This window comes from Microtus pennsylvanicus, chromosome 7 (genome assembly GCF_037038515.1).
Source record: "Microtus pennsylvanicus isolate mMicPen1 chromosome 7, mMicPen1.hap1, whole genome shotgun sequence".
NCBI classification, from domain to species: domain Eukaryota; kingdom Metazoa; phylum Chordata; class Mammalia; order Rodentia; family Cricetidae; genus Microtus; species Microtus pennsylvanicus.
In genome coordinates this window covers 23,729,684-23,749,963 of record NC_134585.1, presented here as the reverse complement: position 1 = coordinate 23,749,963, position 20,280 = coordinate 23,729,684, and the positions used below count along the sequence as shown (strand labels likewise).

Sequence of the window (20,280 nt, the reverse complement as noted above, 5' to 3'; positions counted from 1 at the left end):
GTAATGATGAAAGGCCAAAAAAGAGTTTATCCACTGTAACTACATGGGAAGACGGGGCTCAAGCCTCCTCAGCCCGCCTTTGCAGGTGCCAACAGGAGCCTCAGCTTCACAGGTTTCAGGGGAAGAACTTAGGTAGGGCGTGAGGTGTGCATAACTAAACAGTCTTGGCCAAACCGTGTCTGGTTCTCTCAGGCTCCTGGACTCTGGGAAGTTTTATTGCTTGGGCAGGCAATTTTATTTCCCTGAGATGACTATTCTCACTCGTCTTGGAGTGATCTGTGTGTGTCACTGTTCTGGCAGGTTTAGGGCTTTGCCTGGAGACTTCACCATTGCAGGGATCTGCAATTGTCTCAGCGACTCTGAAAAATACTTTTGTTCCTCTTATCTTGGTGGCTTCAGCCAGAGTAGAGGAGGATTACCAGCTTTGGATGAACATTTCTTAAGTGATTAACATGCAGAATTGAGCGAGAATCTGACCCAAAATTTTCAAGCATACAGGAAACAGGTGCAGCATGAACCAGAGCTGTGGGTTGTTTGTCCTGCTTTAACCCCTAACTAGACATGTGCCAGGGCCAAGTGAAGAGTCAGTGCTTTGTAGCAAAAGCCTTCTCAAAATCCCTGTCTTAATCCCATCAAATTAACCATTTTAAAGGGAACAGTTCAGTAGTGTTAACTATACTGACAATGCACAACTATCAGCAGTATATTGCTTTATAACATTTTATTCTTCCAAAAGAAAATCTCCCTATCACCCTTATTCCCAGCAGCCTCTAATTTTATTCTGTTCTCCATACTCTGAACACTTCATATAAATGGACTAATAAACTGTATGGCCCTTGGTTTCTCTAATCAACACCGTGTTTCCCGAGCTTATCCATATTGCAGCGTGTTGGCACTTCGCTTCTGTTTACACTGCTACTTGCTTCTCCAGGTGGGCTGCCATAGCTTGTTTATCGTTTATTTGTTCTTACACATTTGGGCTAGTTTCATCTCTTGGCTATGTGAGTGGCACTTTTAGGAATGTTTCTGATTGGGTCCTTTTTCATTTTCTTGGGCATGTACCTGGGAGTAGAAGTGTTGGTTACATGGTAATTCTGTCTTTAACTTTGCAGCATGCTTTTAACAGTGGCTGAACTGAACTATTTTACTTTCCTGACATTGTCTGAGGTTGCAATTTCTGGCAACCTTGTCAGTATCTTTTTTTTTTTTTTTTTTACTTCTCCATTATTTTGAGAGTCAGTACCTCATTGTGGCTCGCTCTTCATTTACCTAAATTATTAATGATGGTGAAGATCTTTGTGTATTGTTATTACAGCTCTTTGGGAAGACACCCATCTAAATCGTCTCTTATTTTTTTAACTTGTTGTTTTTATGTTTTGTTTTGTTTTGTTTTGAGACAGAGTTTCTCTGTAACCTTGGCTGTTCTGGAATTTGCTCTGTAGACCAGACTGGCTTTGAATTCAGAGATCCTGCCTGCCTTTGCCTTCTGAGTGCTGGAATTGAAGGTGTATGCCACCACTATCTAACGGTCTTCTCTATTTTATAGATTGTACTTTTTTTTATTTCAAGAGTTATATATTTTAGATTTTTAAAAAAGATTTATTTGTCTCATATACAGTGTTCTGTCTGCATGTATGTCACCAGAAGAGAGTGCCAGATCTCATTATAAATGGTTGTGAGCCACCTTGTGGTTGCTGAGAATTGGACTCAGGACCACTGGAAGAACAGGCTGTGCTCTTAACCTCTGAGTCATCTACCCAGCCCCTATTTTAGATATTTTTATCTTTAACAAATAATGCAGATATCTCTCCCATTCTATAAACTCTCCTCTTTCTTCCACTTTCTCTTCTCCTTTGCTCCCCTCTCCCTCTTCTCTCCTCCCCTCCTTCCTCTGCCTCTCTTTTCTTCTTATCTCCCCCCCCTCCCTCTCTGCCTCTCTTCTTTCCCCTTTTTCCCCTCCTTTCCCCTCTTCTCCCTTTGCTTCTCCTTCTCTCCTCTTCCCTCTCTTCTTTCTGTTATTTCCTTCTCCTCTCCTTTTCTCTCCATCTCCCCTTTGTTTCTTTCGTTGCTTCTTTTGCCTCGCTGTGTAGCCTAGGTTGGCTTTGAACTCATGATCCTCTTGCCTTAGCCTCCTCAGCACTGGGTTACAGGTGCACCACCACGCTTGTCTTTCTTTCTCTTCCTTACTACTAATGCAGTAAATTGGTGATTTGATTAAGTTCTGTTTACCTGTTTCTTTGTTTATGTTTTTACTGTCATATCTAAGCACCCATTGCCAAACTTGGGGTCATAGGAAATTCATTTTATTTATCCTCTCAAAGATTTATGGCTTAACTTTTTTGGTTTTTTGAGACAGGGTTTCTCTGTAACTTTGGGACCTGTCTTGGGGCTCACTATGTAGACCAGGCTGGCCTCAAACTTGCAGAGATCAGCCTGCCTCTGCCTCCTGAGTGCTGGGATTAAAGATGTGCACACCCACTGCCCTGCTTGTGGCTTAACTTTATGTGTAAGTCACTGAGCCATTTTAAGTTAATATGATTAGGCTCCACCTTTGCTCTTCCTGTCTGTAGACATTCCCTGTGTATATAGGTTTATTTTCATGTTCTCATTTATATTTATGCCACTTATTTCTGGGTTTTGTTTTGTGTTTTGAGACAGTCTCACTCTATAGCCTTGGCTGACCTGGCATTTGCTATGTAGACCAGGTTGGCCTTGAACTCATTGAGATCTGCCTGTTTCTGCCTCCCCATGCCTAGCTTGTGTATATGTGATTATATAGGAATATATATGAATGTATATATACTACTATATATTTGAACATTTTATTTACTTATTTATATATATGGGTGTTTTGCCTGCATGTATAGCTGTGTATCACATGTGTTCATTGCCCATGGAGACCAGAAGAGGGTATTAGATCCCCTGGGACTGGAGTTATAGCTGGTGTGAACAAGTTGTGTATGCTGGGGATTGAAACTGGGTCTTCTGGAGGAGCAGCCAGGTGTTGTTAACCACTAAGCCATCTCTCCAGCCATTCTTTTTGAGATATGTTTCACTATGTAGTCAGTCTGTCCTAGCATTTGCAGTGATCCTCCTGCCTCAGCCTTCTCAATGCTGAGATTACAGGTTAAACCCACTTACCCTGGTTATATATTTTTGTTTGTTTTTTAGATGAGTCTCTATGTAACTCTAGCTGGCCCAGAACTTCCTATGTAGACCAGGCTGTCTTGTAGTACAGAGATCCACCTGCTTACACATCTCCTGAATGCTGGGATTAAAGGGCGCTCTACCACACTGGCTTTGCCATGATTATTCTTGCCATTTGGTTCAATATGAGCTAAATTTCTTGTTTCTCTTCTGCTAACAACAGGATCGTGGGGTTGACAGCTCCATTTTTCAGAATCCAAAAAAGCTTCATCTAACTATTGGAATGTTGGTGCTTTTAAGTGAGCAAGAGATCCAGCAGACGTGTGAGATCCTGCAGCGTTGTAAAGAGGAGTTCATCAAGTACGTAAGGGCAGCCACGGGAGGGAGGCAGCCATGCTGGGGTCTTCCTTATCACAGGCTTGTTTTCAGATGAGGGTGCTAGGTGACATGGGAATCAAATCGTGACTCACTTGTTAAAGTGCATGTGAGATCTGTCTGTTTTATGGGTGTGAGTGTTTTGCTTACATGTACGTATGTGCACTTTGTATGTGCCTAGTACCTACAGAAGTCAGAAGGTATCAGAGACCCTGGACCTGGAGTGACAGATGATTGTGAGCCACCATGGAGGTGCCAGGAGACAAAGCTTGGTCCTCTGCAAGCACAGTGTTCTTAACTGCTGAGTCATCTCTCCAGCGCTGACTCGTTCATTTGTAGTACTTAACATTGGACTATCAACTGAAAGTTTGAAAATTGACTTAAAGCGTGCATTTAGAGTTTTTAAATTGTACTAATTGATAGGCAAATTTTGTTCTTAAGTAGAATAGCCCATTGTGTGATCCAGAGTAGCATTTTACTACAACTTCAGTGGCTTCAGACAACACACTACCATTGTGGCTTGCCATTTGTGGGTCAGGAAAGGGGAGGGAGGGCAGCCTAGGCTGGGGTCTTCAGTACCACAGACTTGTTTTTAGATGAGAGAGCTGGATGACCTGGGAATTTTGTTGTTTGTTTATTCATTTGTTTATTTATAAGGAGAATATATACACATGCCATGACACACATGTGGATGTCTGAGGACAGCTTGCAGAAGTCAGTTCTTTCCTTCTGCCATGCAGTTCCAGGGATCAAACTCAGGTTCAGACTTGGCTGTCAGTACCTTTATCTGCTGAGCCATCTCACTGGTCTGTCAGGAGACATATATGGTTTCACTGGACTGAAGTCAGTCTGGGCAGAGCTGTAATCCTTTGTAGTGCTTATGGCTCCTTTCCCACATTAATTCTAATGCTGCACTTCTCTGACCTTCAGTTGTCACCTCTGTCTGTGACCACAGTAGGACAAGCAGTTGGCTTCTAAGGCCTCCGACTTGATCGAATCCATCTCTAATCAGATTGGTTCCCTATTATCAAGCCCCTTAACCAAGACATGAAAGATAGTGGGACCTGGTTCTTTTAGAGGGCCTATCAGAGTTGCTCAGACAGAACTGCAGCATCCCTTAGGAAAGGATGTAATGTTCCCCTCCTCCCTTCTCCCCCCTTTCCCGTTTCTTCTCCCTCTCCTCCTCTTCCTCCATGTCTTCTTTTATTTACTTAAATAATATGGTCTTACTGTATTACCTCAGTCGCCTGCCTCAGCCTCTTGAGTAGCTGGGATTTTATGTTGCCTAGGATAGTCTCAGACTCTGAGGCTCAAGCAAGTCCAGCCTTAGCTTCCTGAGTACTGGGATTATAGGCGTCACCACTGCACCTGGCTAAAGTTAGAATAAGAAGAGGAAGGCGACTGTGATGATGTACACATGTAGTTCCAGGAGGCCCAGGCAGAAAACCCTGAATCTGAGCCCACCTCACTCACAAGACTCTACCTCAGGAATGCAAAGGTCAGCCTAATGTGGTATGGTGGCATACGTCTGTGAGGTCAAGATTTGGGGATGGAGATGGGTATAAGGAGTTCAAGGTTATCCCTGACTACATAAGCTAGTTGAAAGAAAGTGTGGGCTTCATGAGACCTTGTCTTGAACAATCAAACAGTCCTACTCCCCTCAAACAAAAAAGTAAAAACAATAAAGAAGTAAATATTTTTTATTTTAGTCAATAAGAATATCAAGCCAGGCTTGGTGGTGTACTCCTTTCATCCCAGCACTCGGGAGGTGAGGTTTGAGATTAGCCTGGTTTATATAGCAAGTATATAGCAAGTTCTAGGCCAGCAAGAGTTACATAATAAGACCCCCCCCCACCCCCCCAAAAAAATCAACTCAGGGACTCTCTCAGGCCAGGCTGAGTTGTTACTTATTTTTTTTACTGTAAAAATTTAATTTACACATATATCTAACATTGAAGCATCACTTCAAAGAGCCTCCTCTCCTCTCTCTTTATAGTCTCTATCTTTCTCAGATGTTTTTCTCCTCCCCTTTGAAGCCAGCTCTTTTCGTGGGGTTTGTGGGGGTGGTGAGGTAGCACCAGCAGGTCTAAGTTGAGGTTGGGCATTCTGTCCTTCCAGGCTTTGTGAGATCAATCCCTGACCACCTTGCTACGAATAGCACAGCTCACAGAGTAATACAGCTTGGCATAGAGAAGCACAAAAGCATGGGAGACACTTGCTTTGGAAGTGTCCTGATGCAGTGGCCGCGACAGTGTTCTGAATCAGGAAGTTCTTAATGCCCTTGAGCATGCATTGCGAGGAGATGGCTATGACGTGTTTTGGCACAGCCATTGTTTCTTCTGTGTTTTGTCATCTTGAAGTCAGGACCCAAAAGTATCCTTTCTCTCTTTTTCCTTAAGATGGATAAAGAGAAATTAGGAAACTAACTCACTCACTAGATTTTAGAGAATTCCAGGGAGATAGGTCCTGAACCTTTGCACAGCTTTGATCTGGGAACCCTGCCCGGGAATGAAGAGGAAATGAAGAAATGATAGACAATAAGACATCCATGCATACAGAAAAACTGGGATTGTGTGGGCTGGGCTCCCTGGTGGAGAAGCCATAGTACCTTGAAGCTCAGCACATTCATTATATGTAGTTAAATGGCGAGGTATTGCGTACAGCTGAAGAGGGATTATTACATACCAATAAACAAGAAGGCAGGGCTATTGTGTACAACTTAACAAGGAAGCAGGTTTAGCCTGTCTTGGTAGGAGCAGTCTCTATAAGGAAGCAGTCTTCAGACCATAAACATCTGGGGGGGGGCCCGGTAGTCCTTTTCTACACACAGCATTCAGACCAAAAGAAGGCTTAGCATCCCTCTGAGCCTCGCCCAGGGAAGGCTTTTCAACCATGACATTGAAACACTGGGGTCCCTGACATGTCAATAGCACACACTTACTCAGGACTTCATTTACTCAGGGCTTCCTCTACACACACACACACACACACACACACACACACACACAAAATCTTTATTTAAAAATCCCCTTATTATGTACAGGTGCCGTGCTACTCTAACATGGCTCTGTAGAAATGGGTCACCTAAGCTGGGCGTGGTGGCGTACACCTCTGGAGGCAGAGGCAGGCAGATTTCTGAATTTGAGGCCAACATCTAAGAGTGAGTTCCAGACAGCCAGAACTACATAGAGAAACCCTGTCCCAAAAAAAGGAAATGGGTCACCTGACTCACTGGGCAGAATAGGGCAAAAAGATCTGAAGGTTTTCTCTGTGTTATATATAAGTCTCTACATTGCTTTGTCCAGGGGCCAGTTATCTGTTTCCTTCTTCTTATTTATTTATTTATTTGAAACAGGGCCTCACTATGTAGCCCTGGCTAACCTGAACTCACTATGTAGAACAGGCTGGCCTTGAACTCACAGACATCCTTTGCCTTTTCTGTTTTTTTGTTTTTTTTTAAATCTTACTTAAAACTCAAAATAGTTTGGTGTTCATCATTAGATAGATGCAGTTTTCTTTGTAAAAAAATATTTAACGGTCTTACTCTTCATTATATTCTCAATTCTCTTTTTGCTAAACTAAACTGAAAGTATCTACATTTTCCTGGCTGCCAGTGGGATAATCCTGCTAAGAAGAAAAAAAATATTAGAGTTAGATAAAATATTATGTAGCTAAGTATTTGTTCTTCTTGCCTTAAGAAAATCGGGTCACAGGTTTTCATCGCTGAGGTTTAATCCTAAGCTATGGGCAGACCTAGCCGAGTTCATCCCTTTTGTGTATTTAGTTCAAATCGGAGCCTAGAAGCCTGTCAGAAGTGTGCACCGGGAATAAAGAACAATCCTAATAGTTCTAAGACTCCGACATGACAGGATGGAAATGGTAATTGTAGTTTTTCAAATTCAGCAAAGCTTTTGAAATAGGGCAAAGTTGCCCTGCCAGAAATCTGCAGTGCATGCAGAAAGATGTTTGAAGATGCTCTTTTCAAAAAGCTGGGAAGATTGGAGACCAGCAAGTCAAATAAAGCAAGCTCCCCTCCCCTGTACTCCCAGCCCTCTTCTCCTGCCCCTCTGTGCTGTGTGTGCTTGTTTAAAACATCTACAGTGCAGGCTTACTTCTGCGGTGTCAGATGAGGGTCAGGTGTCTAGAGTGTTTCCCCTAATGATGAGATGTCACTTCAAAAAATCGTATTCAACTCTGGTGAGGAAATTGTCTTTTGCTTTTCACTTAGGTTTACCTTTTGCCCTCAGAAAAAGTGGTAAAAAAAAAAAAAGGCAGTGGTACCCTTAGGAAGTGTGCCAGTGTGTAATGGAATTTCTAACCCGGGCCTGCTCTGCTGTAAAGATCCCGGATTAAGATGTGCAAAGGGAAACAGTGGAACTAAGAGGACCCGTGTAGACTGTGCCATAGCTTAATGTGCTGACATTTCAAGTTGGAATATTAAAACAAACTTGAATTATTTTGGGATTTGATAAAAATGTAGTGCTGTGTGGGTATTTGAAGGATGTGGGGAGTTGAGATCTGGAGGTCCTTTGACACTAAAGGGTGCTGTCTACCCTGAACCCAGATATGTTGAAATTCTTAAACTTAAGGCTCATGCAACTCAACTCAGTAGATTTTGAATGAATTATTCAATGCTGAGGAAACGTTGATGCTCAAATGTGTCCCTTGTGACTTTTCTCTGTGGGATGTAGGACAGAAACAGAGCAGTGGCCCCTCGTCAGTGCCAGCGTCTGTCTCCTGAAGCCTGAGAGTCCCTCACAGACGAGGGCTTCAACAAGTAAACCTAAGAGGGGCAGGGCTGGGGAAGAGAACTGAGCTGTGGACAGATGCTAATTTCTAATTATTGCACCTGAGGTCACCTTTAAGCTACCAAGACAAAGACATTTATCAGGCAAGCCATTGGATTTTTCTTTTAAGCTCTTTAATCTCTTTCTTGATAAATCTGTGGGTAGTTTGCAGGTGCTTCCATTTCTGCTCATAAGTAAGCTTGGGAGCCTGTTGCATTGATCTAGCTCTTGTTCTTGGTACCCCATCTCATTCCAAGGATTTCAAGTCCTCAGCACCAAGGAAAAGACAGTGAGAGGGAGAAACTTAGTTATTATCTGATAAAAACCAGTAGAACAGTCTGCATAGTGACTCACGCCTGTAATGTCGGTTCTTGGGAGATTAAGTTTGCCTCAGGTTCAAGCCAGCCTGAGCTACATACTCCTAAGACAGCGTGGACTGCATCCAGAGCCACATACTCTTGTGAGCTGTCTCACAAGACAACAAAACACAGTGTGATAGGTTTTAGGAGAGAATTTGGGTTCCCAGTCCATGCAAACTTAATCATGTCAATATTAATATAATGATGATGAGCAGCATATCTAACAAACTCTGCACGGGGTAAAAAGGTCCACGTGGCTCTTACATGTGGCATTAAATATAACCTAGTTAAAACATGGTAGTGCTGATCTAGCTATGCAGGGTTAGTTTTAATTTTTTTCAGCTTTTTTATTGTTTATGACTGTGTGTGTGTGTGTGTGTGTGTGTGTGTGTGTATGTGTGAGAGAGAGAGAGAGAGAGAGAGAGAGAGAGAGAGAGAGAGAGAGAGAGAGAGAGAGAGAGACTATGGGGGTTTGTGTCCCATGGCATGCTTGTGGAGGTCAGATGGCAGCTTTCAGGAGTCTTATTGGGGTTGCTTCTGCTATGCCAGTACTTCAGGCCAGGGCCAGTGAGTGGAGCTTTTGGGTGATTCTCCTGCTCCCTCTCCCATCTTGCCATAAGAATGCTGGGATTACAGATGTAGGCCAGTGCATCTGGCTTTTTTTACATGAGTTCCAGGGATCAAACTGAAGACATTAGACTTGCATGTACACCTGCTAAACCAACTCACCAGGGTTAATTTTAAAAGCATAAGGAAAACTAGGAACAGCATATACTTCTGGTTCCAACTGGAAGATTAAAGCAAGAAGATTGTTTTAGTCCAGAAATTGGGTCAGCCTGGGCAACTTGATAATACCCTTTCTCTTTATGTTTTTGTTTTTGAGATAGGGTCTCACCATGTAACTCTGAGAAATCTGCCTACCTTTGCCTCTTAACTGCTGGGATTAAAAGTGCGTTCTTTCTCTGCCCATTGAAACCGTATCTCCTAAAAAAATAGTGTGTGTGGTGCAGTTAGTATAAAGTTGATTGTTGAAACAAATTGTCTTGCATGTACTTGGACAGAATAGAATGGCCACCTTCATATTCCTAATCAGTACTGAATTTCCTGATCAGTACTTGGAATGGAGACATACTATATCTGATTAGGTTTCAGGCTTACTGTGAGCTGGAATGTTTTGAAATGTTCTACTTTATCTTAAGCACTGCCCCCAGGGAGACTTCTAAGCAGGGCCATAAATGTTGGTTGGGTGGTTGGGTATAGTCTCAGCTCACCATCTTTTCTTGCCTGTACAAGCTACCTTCTTATTTAGGATGATCTCATGGTGCTTGGAGCATGGCTGCAAGCCCATCCTGTCCACAGCCTGCAGCCTGGCACATGGGTGAAGGTGGCATCTCAGCTGTGCTCAGTGCCCCATGCTGGCCTCCTCTGTCTAGACACCCAGTCTCTGCAGAGACTGCACCTCATGCTGGCCTCCTCCAGCCTCCCAGTCTTTGCAGAGACTGTACCACCAACCTAGTCTGCCTGTCTGGCAGGTGTAAAGAGTACCCCAGTGGTGGTAACTCTTCTGATCTCTAACATCTCTCACTTGGAAGGTAATTCTGTAGGAAAGTTCCCACCTAAGGATCTTCTGAGTGCTGGAGGCCTTGGTGGGGACACTTGGATAAACTCCTGAAGGAGGAAGGTCATCCCAGCTAAATCCAGCTTGATAATCATAACATGTGGAGCTTGTAAGCAGCAAACGGAGGAAGTTGTGAAGTAGCTTGACAGTCAAGTAGTTTACCATGGAGAGTTAAGGTGCAAAGCAGACTTAAGGAGCAGGTCTCAGGGCTCCCAACAGAGCCCAGAAGAGCTCATGACTACATTCCTCCCAGCGTTGTCCAGAGCAGCTTTCTCCAGAGGGTGGGGTATTTATTCGGTGTTGACTAGAGATAACATGTTTTATTTAAGGCTAGAGATATAAAAGGAGAGAGATGGGGCCTAGCCATATGATACTTAGGGAACACTATATAGTGAGTGGAGCTTTCCTGGCTTTCCATGGGCAGGAAGCTCTTTCTAGGTGACGTATATGTCTGTGAGAGGGATCTGGGATGAAAACACAATAGTGGGAATATTCTGGTTTCCATTAAATGACAGTTTTTCAGTTTCCAAAGCTGGACCTTCTCATGCTCCCTTAGGTCAAACAAGTTGAGACTCTTAAGTTCCTGGAGAGGCAGGGTCTGCATCCCAGCTCAGCAGGAGAGAATCTGTGGAGAACAGATCTTCAGTCATCATCCACCTTTAAGATTAAGGGATTGAAGCCGGGCAGTGGTGACACACACCTTTAATCCCAGCACTCGGGAGGCAGAGGCAGGTGGATCTCTGTTGTAGGAGAACTGTTGTTTGTTCCTGGCTGCTCAGCCCCAAAATAATCACAAAGAAACTATATTATTTGCAATACTCTTTGTCCAATAACTTAAGTGTATTTCTGGCTAACTCTTACATCTTAAACTAGCCTATCTCCATTAATCTGTGTATTGCCACGAGGCTGTGGCTTACCGGGTAAAGATTCCAGCATCTGTCTTCAGTGGGGCTACATGGCGTCTCTCTGACTCTGCCTTCATTCTCCCAGAACTCAGTTTAGTTTTCCCCACCTACCTCTGTTCTGCCCTGCTATAGGTCCAAAGCAGTTTCTTTCTCAATCAATGGTAATCACAGCATACAGAGGGGAATCCCACATCAGATCTCTGTGAGTTTGAGGTCAGCCTGGTCTACAGAGCAAGTTCCAGAAGAGAGCTTCCAAAGCTACAGAGAAACCCTGTCTCGAAAAACCAAAAAAAAAAAAAAAAAAAAAAAACCAACCCAGATATAAACATGATATGCGATTGTTTTCTAGGCCTGCCTGCCCCTCTTTCTCCCTTTCTCCTTTAATGCCTGTGCCTCACTCTATACTAAAACTCTTTCTTAAACATTTCTCAAGCATTGCTTTAAACACACACACCAAACAAACACCTAAAAATAAAACCCCCAAACAGTGACTTGGTTCAGCAGCTATGATTGACTGTACTGCCATTGCCTAGAAAGGGACCTGCTAGCACAGGTGAGTGTGGAGGCTTTTCATCATGTGGACAGGTGGTCCTGAGGAGTGTTATTGGTGTGCACATCTAGTGAGCACACGCCTCTTGTAGAAATAATGAAGAGAGAAGGGCCAGCACAGTAGGATGTTGTTGCAATCATGTCATCCCTTGGCTCTGTCTTAGAGCTTGTCAGTGAGAACTGGAACATGGTGTGGTGCTGAAAACACTCTCCTGTATTTTGCAGTTGAGGGCATTGAACATTTAGTAACTCGAAATTAGAAGGACAGCTAGAACCCACAGGTCTGTTCTTGTGCTGTTTGACTATGCATATTAACCATTGTTCACAACACTGCAGTCTTTTTTGCTTACACAGCTGTGAAAATCTAATGTTGTCTTCTTTGGCAGCGACATTACTGGTGGCAAACCCCTAGAAGTAGAGATGGAGGGGATTGAGTACATGAACGATGATCCTGGTATGGTGGATGTTCTTTATGCCAAAGTCCACATGAAAGATGGCTCCAACAGGTAAATTTTTAATGTGTACATATTTAAATTAAGAAGCTTCTAAAAGTTTGGAGGCCTTCTAGGCTTTCAGGGCATCATCTCAAACTCATAACCTTTCTGTCTCAGCCTTCCAAGTACCAGGATTACGTGTGTATACCAACATGCCTGGCTCTTTGTTCATTAAAGCAAGTACGCTAACACATTAGAGAAGAGTTGGTTGTGGGAAGAAGTGTCAGATTGTTCACCTAAAAGACTCTTTGAATAGTGGATGTTGATTATATCAGCCAATTTTTTAAATGGAAATGGATTGTGTGTTTTTCAGTGTATCAGGAGGCAGGAAGGAAGGTTTGTAGAATGGGTTTCCCAGGTGATGTGATAGTGATTTGGTGAATACCAAGACAAAAATGGGGATAAAAAAATCTTACTGTCATGGGATTATTAAGATTAAACTACATAAAATGTTAAGAACAAGACAGTCATGATGACACAGGCCTGTAATTCCAGCACTTGGGAGGCAGAGACAATTGGATTTCTGAGTTCGAGGCCAGCCTGGAACTGACTCCTGCAAATTCGTTCTCTGACCTCCACACACATGTCCCCCCCTAAATAAATGTAAAAAATACTTTAAAAAAAGAAAGATAAAAGAAATAGCCTGAATTATAAGTGGAGAATTTCTAAGAGGGTTGTAGCTGTATTAATCATAAAAATTAAAACAGTAACCAGTCTCTGATATTTGGATGATGTTAACACATACCAAGTACTGTTGTTAGCATTTTTGTTTGTTTTTTTGAGATAGGGTTTGCAGGAGTCAGTTCTCTCTGTCTACTGTGTGGGTCCCAGGGATCAAACCCAAGGGGTTCAGGCGTGGCAGCCAACAACAGGCTCCTCTACTCACGGAGTCATCTTTTTAATATTTTTATTTTGTGAATGTTAGGTTAGCGTGGGCTACATGAAACTTTGTCTTAGCAAAACAAATAAAAATTCTACCTCCTTTTGAGTAGTATTTTGTTGAATTATAAAAGTCTTCTAAAGGCTGTTACATTTTATTATGCTACTGTTTTTAAAATATGTGCTAATGCCACTGCCAATGTTATCAAAATATTTAAGCCCTGTGAAGTCGTGAAGCCCATGATAGCTGCTATCTATACATTCTTAAAATTTCTACCTTTCGTCTGAAAACGTAAATCTTGTTTCTGGCAGAAAGTGCTGACAGTTGTTTTCCTGTAAGTTCTTTGTAAAGACTAATACCTCCAAAGTCAGTTGTGGTGACACACTTCCATAATCCTAACACTCAGGAGGCAGAGGCAGGCAGATCTTTGAGATTTTGAGGCCAGCCTGGTCTACATAGTGAGTTCCAGGACAGGCAAGCATACATAATGAGGTCCTGTCTCAGAAGACAAAAGCAATAACAGAAAAGATAAAATAAAAAGGAAATATCTACCACATGGCCAAGTCTGATCAGCCACAATTTGCCTGTCACTGTTCTCTTAAGTGTTCTTGCAAGTAAACAGAAACTGGCGTAGTGCCCAGTTCTTCCAGACAGCTGTCTGCTTAGGTGTGCAGGCCAAGTGCTTCATACGTAATGTCAATTTCACGACAAGTGTTTTAAAAGGCTGTGTGCTCAAGGAGCAGGCAATAAAGCTTTATCATTTTCTGCTTCATCAAGGATAGCTGAGTTGGCGGTTTTCAAATGTTTAATGAAGACTGTTACTGGTTCCACTCAGATGCCACCACCGTCCCCGGCTGAGGGGGCAGCAGTTCTACATGCTGTTGCTTTCTTCACTAGTTAGAGACAGTAGTTCACTGCTTAGCCCAGGCTGGCTCTCAGCTTTCAATCCTCCTGCCTCAGCCTGCTAAGTGCTAGGATTTTAGGGTCATGTGTCTGTTCTGGGCTACACCACTGCTTTTGCACCATGATTACAAACGTCATCTGGTAAAAACAGCAGCGTATGCTGTATGCCATGCTCGGCATATGTTCCGCCACAGCTGTGCTCCAGCTAGTGCTTCAAGACTGGTCTTGAGGGCTGGAGAGATGGCTCAGCGGTTAAGAGCAAAGGTCCTGAGTTCAATTCCCAGTAACTACATGGTGGCTCACAACCATCTATAATGAGGTCTGGTGCCCTCTTCTGGCCTGCAGGCACACACACAGACAGAATATTGTATACATAATAAATAAATAAATATTAAAAAAAAAGACTGGTCTTGAGGGCAGCCCAGTGGCTCGGTTGGTCCAGGTGCTTGATGTTTAAGCCTGGCAACCTGAGTTCATGTAAAGGTGGAAGGAGGATGACTTCAGAGAGAGTTGTCAGGTGACCGCCACATGTGTGCCACACACAACTCCCCACACTGATAAAAATTAAATTTAAAGCCGGGCAGTGGTGGCACACGCCTTTAATCCCAGCACTCGGGAGGCAGAGGCAAGTGGATCTCTGTGAGTTCGAGACCAGCCTGGTCTAGAAGAGCTAGTTCCAGGACAGGAACCAAAAGCTACAGAGAAACCCTATCTCGAAAATAAATAAAAAAGAAAATTAGGGGCTGGAGAGATGGCTCAGTGGTTAAGAGCACTGCCTGCTCTTCCAAAGGTCCTGAGTTCAATTCCCAGCAACCACATGGTGGCTCACAGCCATCTGTAATGAGGTCTGGTGTCCTCTTCTGGCCTGCAGACATACACACAGACAGAATATTGTATACATAATAAAAAAAAAGGATTTAAAAAAAATTAAATTTAAAAAATAGTTTTGATGTCATGACCCCCTCCCAATGTCTCAGGACTGACTTCACAGAATACACCCACTGGGAGAATCTGTAGTCTAGATTCTTATCTCTTCAGACTTGTCACTCAAGACCATCCTTTCTGGGGAAAGTATATTTAAGTTTTGGTTAGCATTAATGTGTCAGGCCAGGGTGGAACTGTGGCACAGCTCACACGTAATATGCTCGAGGCGTGGGTTTGGTCCCCAGCGCTACACACATATGCTCATATTTCCTTCGTGTGCTCTTTGCAATATTTGTACGGAGTAGAGGCTGGTGTGCAGACACACACTTGCAGCTCACTGCTGTGAGACAAATCTATGCTGACTGGTAGGCACACAGGTAACAAGGAGGCAGATGGAGAATTACTTGAGATTATAATGTGTGATTCTACACAGTAATGAAAATTTCCTCATCTGTGCTTCAGCTCTGTTTTAAGCACACGTGACAGAGACAGTTTGGTTTACTGTGTTCTTGGTGGCTCAGAGAGCAGCAGAGAAGAGCTAAGAAAGGATGATGGAGTTACTGAGAGCCTTGAGTGTTTTCCCTGGTGTTTGCCCTTTGTCCTGCTGCTGAGACCCTGAGTGCTGTAGGTCTTCACGCGCAGAGGATAACAGGTTTAAGAATGGAAGAAATAAGTCCCATTGAACTGAATTTCTTTTGAAGCAGTTCTCACATTCGATCTGTCCGCTCACTAATGGAGAGCTCAGGTCTCAGAGGCCAGTTCATCATAACTTCCCCACAAAGCCGGTTCTTACACGTTTGGTGCACTTCCTTTGTCAAAGCGTTGTGAATTGAAGGTGAACTGTCATTGAGTTCACTGACATGATCAATCGACAACGTTTTTGAGTCATTCCCATTTCTTTTACTGCTCAATATTGACCTTTCATTGTCTATTTCTCATCACAATAAGAGCGAGTGTGTTATTTCAGGATTTATAAATTCCCCCTTCCCAAATGTACACTTTTAAAGAGACATATGTATTCTAAAGCTCTTGTTTAAGTCAACTTATAAACTTTCTGGAATGTCTCCTTCGTGCAAGGAAGTTTGGAGGGCTGTGCTTATTGATACAGAAGTAAAGTGTGTGTGTGTGTGTGTGTCCGCACTTGCACAGAGGGTTTCTAATCTAATTGATACAGAAGTAAAGTGTTTGTGTGTGTCCGCACTTGCATAGAGGGTTTCTAATCTAATTGATACAGAAGTAAAGTGTTTGTGTGTGTCCGCACTTGCACAGAGGGTTTCTAATCTAATTGATACAGAAATAAAGTGTGTGTGTGTGTCCTCACTTGCACAGAGGGTTTCTAATCTAATTGATACAGAAGTAAAGTGTGTGTGTGTGTCCGCACTTGCACAGAGGGTTTCTTTCTCTATTGTTCTCTACTCATTAATTAATTAATTAACTTTTGAGACAGGGTCTCTCACTGAAACTTAAGCATATTAAGGAGTCCTTGGGCTGGTTAGGGCTACATAGTGAGATTTTTGTTTGTTTGTTTTATTTTTGTATAAAGTCAATGTAATAATTGCAGTTGTTAGCCAACAGAAAACATCATTTAAAAGTTAAAAAACTGTGTACTCATTATTCAACAAATTATAAGATAATTAGGAATATGTGACAAAACATGTCCAAGAGCTTTTTGTAGGAAATCGTAAACTGTAAAATACTTGTGTATTCAATAATAGATATTGTCTTAATCCGTGTTCTGTCGCTGTGAAGAGACACCATGACCACAGCAGCTCTCGTAAAGGAAAGCATTTAATTGGAGTTTGCTTAGATTTTCAGAGGTTTAGTCCACTATCCTCATGGGGAGCATGGCAGCACACAGTGAGCATGGTAGCTGAGAGTTCAACATCCAGATCAGATGGCAGCAGGAAGACAGAGCCGCTGGGCCTGGCGTGGACTTCTGAAACCTCAAGCCCACCAGTGACAGACTTCCTCCATCAAGTAGTGCCCTTCCCTAATGACAAACATTGAAATCTGTGAGTCTATGGGAGCAACTCCTATTCAAACCACCACAGATAGCATTTAAAAACATTTTTATTATGGGGCTGGAGAGATGGCTCATCGGTTAAGAGCACTGGCTGCTCTTCCAAAGGTCCTGAGTTCAATTCCCAGCAACCACATGGTGACTCACAACCATCTGTAATAAGATCTGGTGCCCTCTTCTGGCCTGTAGGCATACATGCAGGAAGAACACTGTATAGATAATAAATAAATAAACCTTAAAAAATTTTATTATTAGTCCTTTGAGAATTTTGTACAGTGTATTTGGATCATATCCATCCCCCATTTCTCCCCTTTATTCCTTCCAGGTACTCCCCTCCCTCTACTTCATGTGCACTTTTTAAATGCTTAAATTTTTTTTTTTATAACTAATGCATGTGGGTGTTTTGCCTGCATGTTTGTCTATATACTACATGTGTGCCTGGTGCCCTCAGATACCTGAAGAAAGAGTCAGAGCCCATAAAACTGGAGTTAGAGATGGTTGTATGTCTCCATGTAGGAGCTGGAAATTGAACCTGGGTCCTCTGAAAAAGCAGCCAGTGCTCTTAACTACTGAGCCTTCTCTCTGCCACCCCTTTTCTTAAAAATAACCCAATAGTCCAGTTTATGCTGCCCATAGACTCCTGGGTGTAGGGCCATCCACTGAACCATGGTCAACCTATTGTTAGCTATACTCTTAAAGAACTCTGACTCTTCCTTCCCTAGTGGCCATCAGCTGTCCAAGGCTCCTCAGTTAGGGTTGGGACTCCTGAAACCTTACCCTTTAAGCTAGAATGGGACTGACTGGGTCTTGTGTGGGTCTTGTGTAACTAGAGCTTTCTCTCCCACCCTCCAGTTCCAAAATAACCACTCTGAGGTTTAATATTAATTGTAAACTATTTGGCCTATTAGCTCAGGCTTATTATTAAATAGCTCTTACAACTTAAATTAATCCATTACTATTATTCTATATTTTACATGAGGCTTGTGGCTTGTTACCTCACATCTTGTTCCCCTGGTGGCTGCTGGCATTTCCCTGACTCCGCCATTCTCCCTGTCTTTCTGCTTGGATTTCCCACCTGGCTCTATTCTGTCTGACTATTGGCCAATTCAGCTTCTTTATTAACCAATGGTAATAAGATATATTCTCAGCATACAGAAGGGCATCCCACATCAGTCATGTACAGACAGTATTCTTTATAGATGCCACATTGTCACATGTGGTTCTGTATGAATTTAAAACAAGTCGGTCATTTACTGCATAACTGAAAGGGAGAGCCAGGAGCAGGAGCCATTATAATAGGAATAGGAGCAGGATACTTAAGGGCCGTTACAGTAGGAGCAGTAGCAGGGTGTTTGAAGCCATTAAAATAGTCTGGGAGAAGCAAGATGGCCCAAATTAGAGCAGTGGCAGTGGGAATCAATAATTGGATGCAAAAAGTAAAATCTGCTTGATTTGGCATTTCTCTTAGAGTGGAGGGTAGAGAGATGACTAAGCTAGTTTATATCGGAATACAGCAGTGAACTCAGACTAGAAAATCTGTAATATTCCTGTCAGATTTAAAAACAGTGTCCAAATACATGCTTGAAAGGATTTGCTGGGCACCATGGTGCATTCTGTAGTAACTGCATGCAGGAGGAAGGCCAAGGTGGAATTCAAGGTCATTCTCAGCTACGCTGTGGGTTCTAGGTCCTGCCACCAACTGAAGGACCTGAGTTTGATTCCTAAGATCTATGTGGGGAAAAAAGAGAACCAGCTTCTCGAGTTATTCTCTGAACTCACACCTGTGTATGTTCATGTTTATAATTAAATAAATTAATGCAATTTTAAAATAAAAGTAAAACAAAAAAGAAGTGGATATAGTCTAGTTATTGAGAATTGGCAAATGGTTGTGAGGTTAAAATTTAAAACTACGCATCTCGGTATCACTGCGTATAAGTTGCCCTCTCCTTTCACAGCCAAACTTTTCTTTTTTTTTTAAACAGATGAATTAAGTAAAAATTAACTTGCCACCCTTTGTTTTCCTTCCCAGAGTAAAAATTGCCAAGAGTCATTGTCTGTGTCTATTATTTTAAACAAATAGAATTGCATTACACTATCCTGCAGTTCTTTTTTCAGCCAGGTTCTCATATAGTCCAGGGCTGGCCTTGAACTTCTGACCTCCTACCTATCTCCACTTCCTGAGTGCTGGGAGTAAAGGCAGAAACTACCACATTTAGTTGTGGTTTTGTTTGTTTGTTTTGTTTTGTTGGTGTTGGCATTAAACCCAGCGTACTGCCAACTGAGCCTTTTCTGCAGCTCTTCTGATATGGTGGCCTGAGATCCCCACTGTCATGTCAGTGTGCCCAGATGCTCAGAAATACTATGTGCCATAGGGCCTCTCTGCAGTAAAATTGCCTATCATCTCGAATCTTTGAATTAATAACTCTCAGTCTGGTATTCAGGTTCTTCCATCCTGACACCAAGTTAACACTTCTACCTTGTGTCCTGCAATCCTGTGTACCTTTCCTGGACATGAGCTTGATTCCTTGTCTGTGTCAAATGTCTGTCTGTGTTTCTTGTCCTCCATCCTTTCCGTCAAAGAAGTGGTCAGGTGATGCTGGAGAGCATGTGCCACTCAGTTTTCTAGATGTAGCATTTTCTTGAATAATTTGTGGCTTATAGTGTATGCTCCCTAAACATCGGATACTCATGTAGGTCATTTATTTAGCTGAAAGCCAGAGGCACTGAGGACTCTCAGCTTTTTGTCCTCGTCCCCTACTTCAGTCCCAGCTCTTACCTCTTCTCCCTGGGAGTCACCCAAGGCCCTTTGCGGCTTACTCTGTAGCCCAGGGTGTCTCTCTTCTTTGTCTGATGGTGTCACCTCACCATCCACAGATAGACACGGAAGTGTTTGTGAGGCTTTTTTTCTTTTTATGCTTTTCTGCATTTTCCTTGTTTCTTAATGCGCATGTTATTTTTGTAAAAAGGAAAGAGTTTAAGAGAACAATTATGGAGGCACATCTTCCCCCACTCCCACCCAGTAGTAGCAACTAAACCCCGAGACTGCACATTTATCTGTTTTGGGTGGCATGCTTTTAGTTCCTCAGTTCCTGGCTTCTTAGAAGCCTGCCCTGCTTCTTGCGGCCTGCCGAAGACTAGCCCTTCTCCTTCCTTCCCTCCCAGTGCCTTAAGAGACTGGTGTGCCTTGCTTCCTCCCTGTCTGATTCTTCCTTTGTTCAAAGGCAGACTGATCTCTTGAATCTGAGGCCAGTCTGGTCCACATAGTGAGTTCTAGGCTAGCCAGGGCTACACAGTGAGACCTGACTCACAAACAAACAAG

General features: G+C 42.8%; 1 protein-coding gene across 8 annotated transcripts in view; it reads left to right on the top strand.

The window, feature by feature from the left end:
* The window catches only part of Ascc1 (activating signal cointegrator 1 complex subunit 1), an 89,495-nt gene that overhangs the window by 34,263 nt on the left and 34,952 nt on the right, over positions 1-20,280 (top strand). For 5 of the 8 annotated variants that reach the window (XM_075980199.1, XM_075980196.1, XM_075980202.1 and 2 more), the window contains 2 exons: positions 3,371-3,507; positions 12,127-12,246. In XM_075980199.1, the coding sequence (XP_075836314.1) occupies positions 3,371-3,507; positions 12,127-12,246 (257 nt within the window). The remainder of the gene's footprint in view (positions 1-3,370; positions 3,508-12,126; positions 12,247-20,280) is intronic. The other 3 variants (XM_075980201.1, XM_075980200.1, XM_075980204.1) reach the window with 1 other exon arrangement.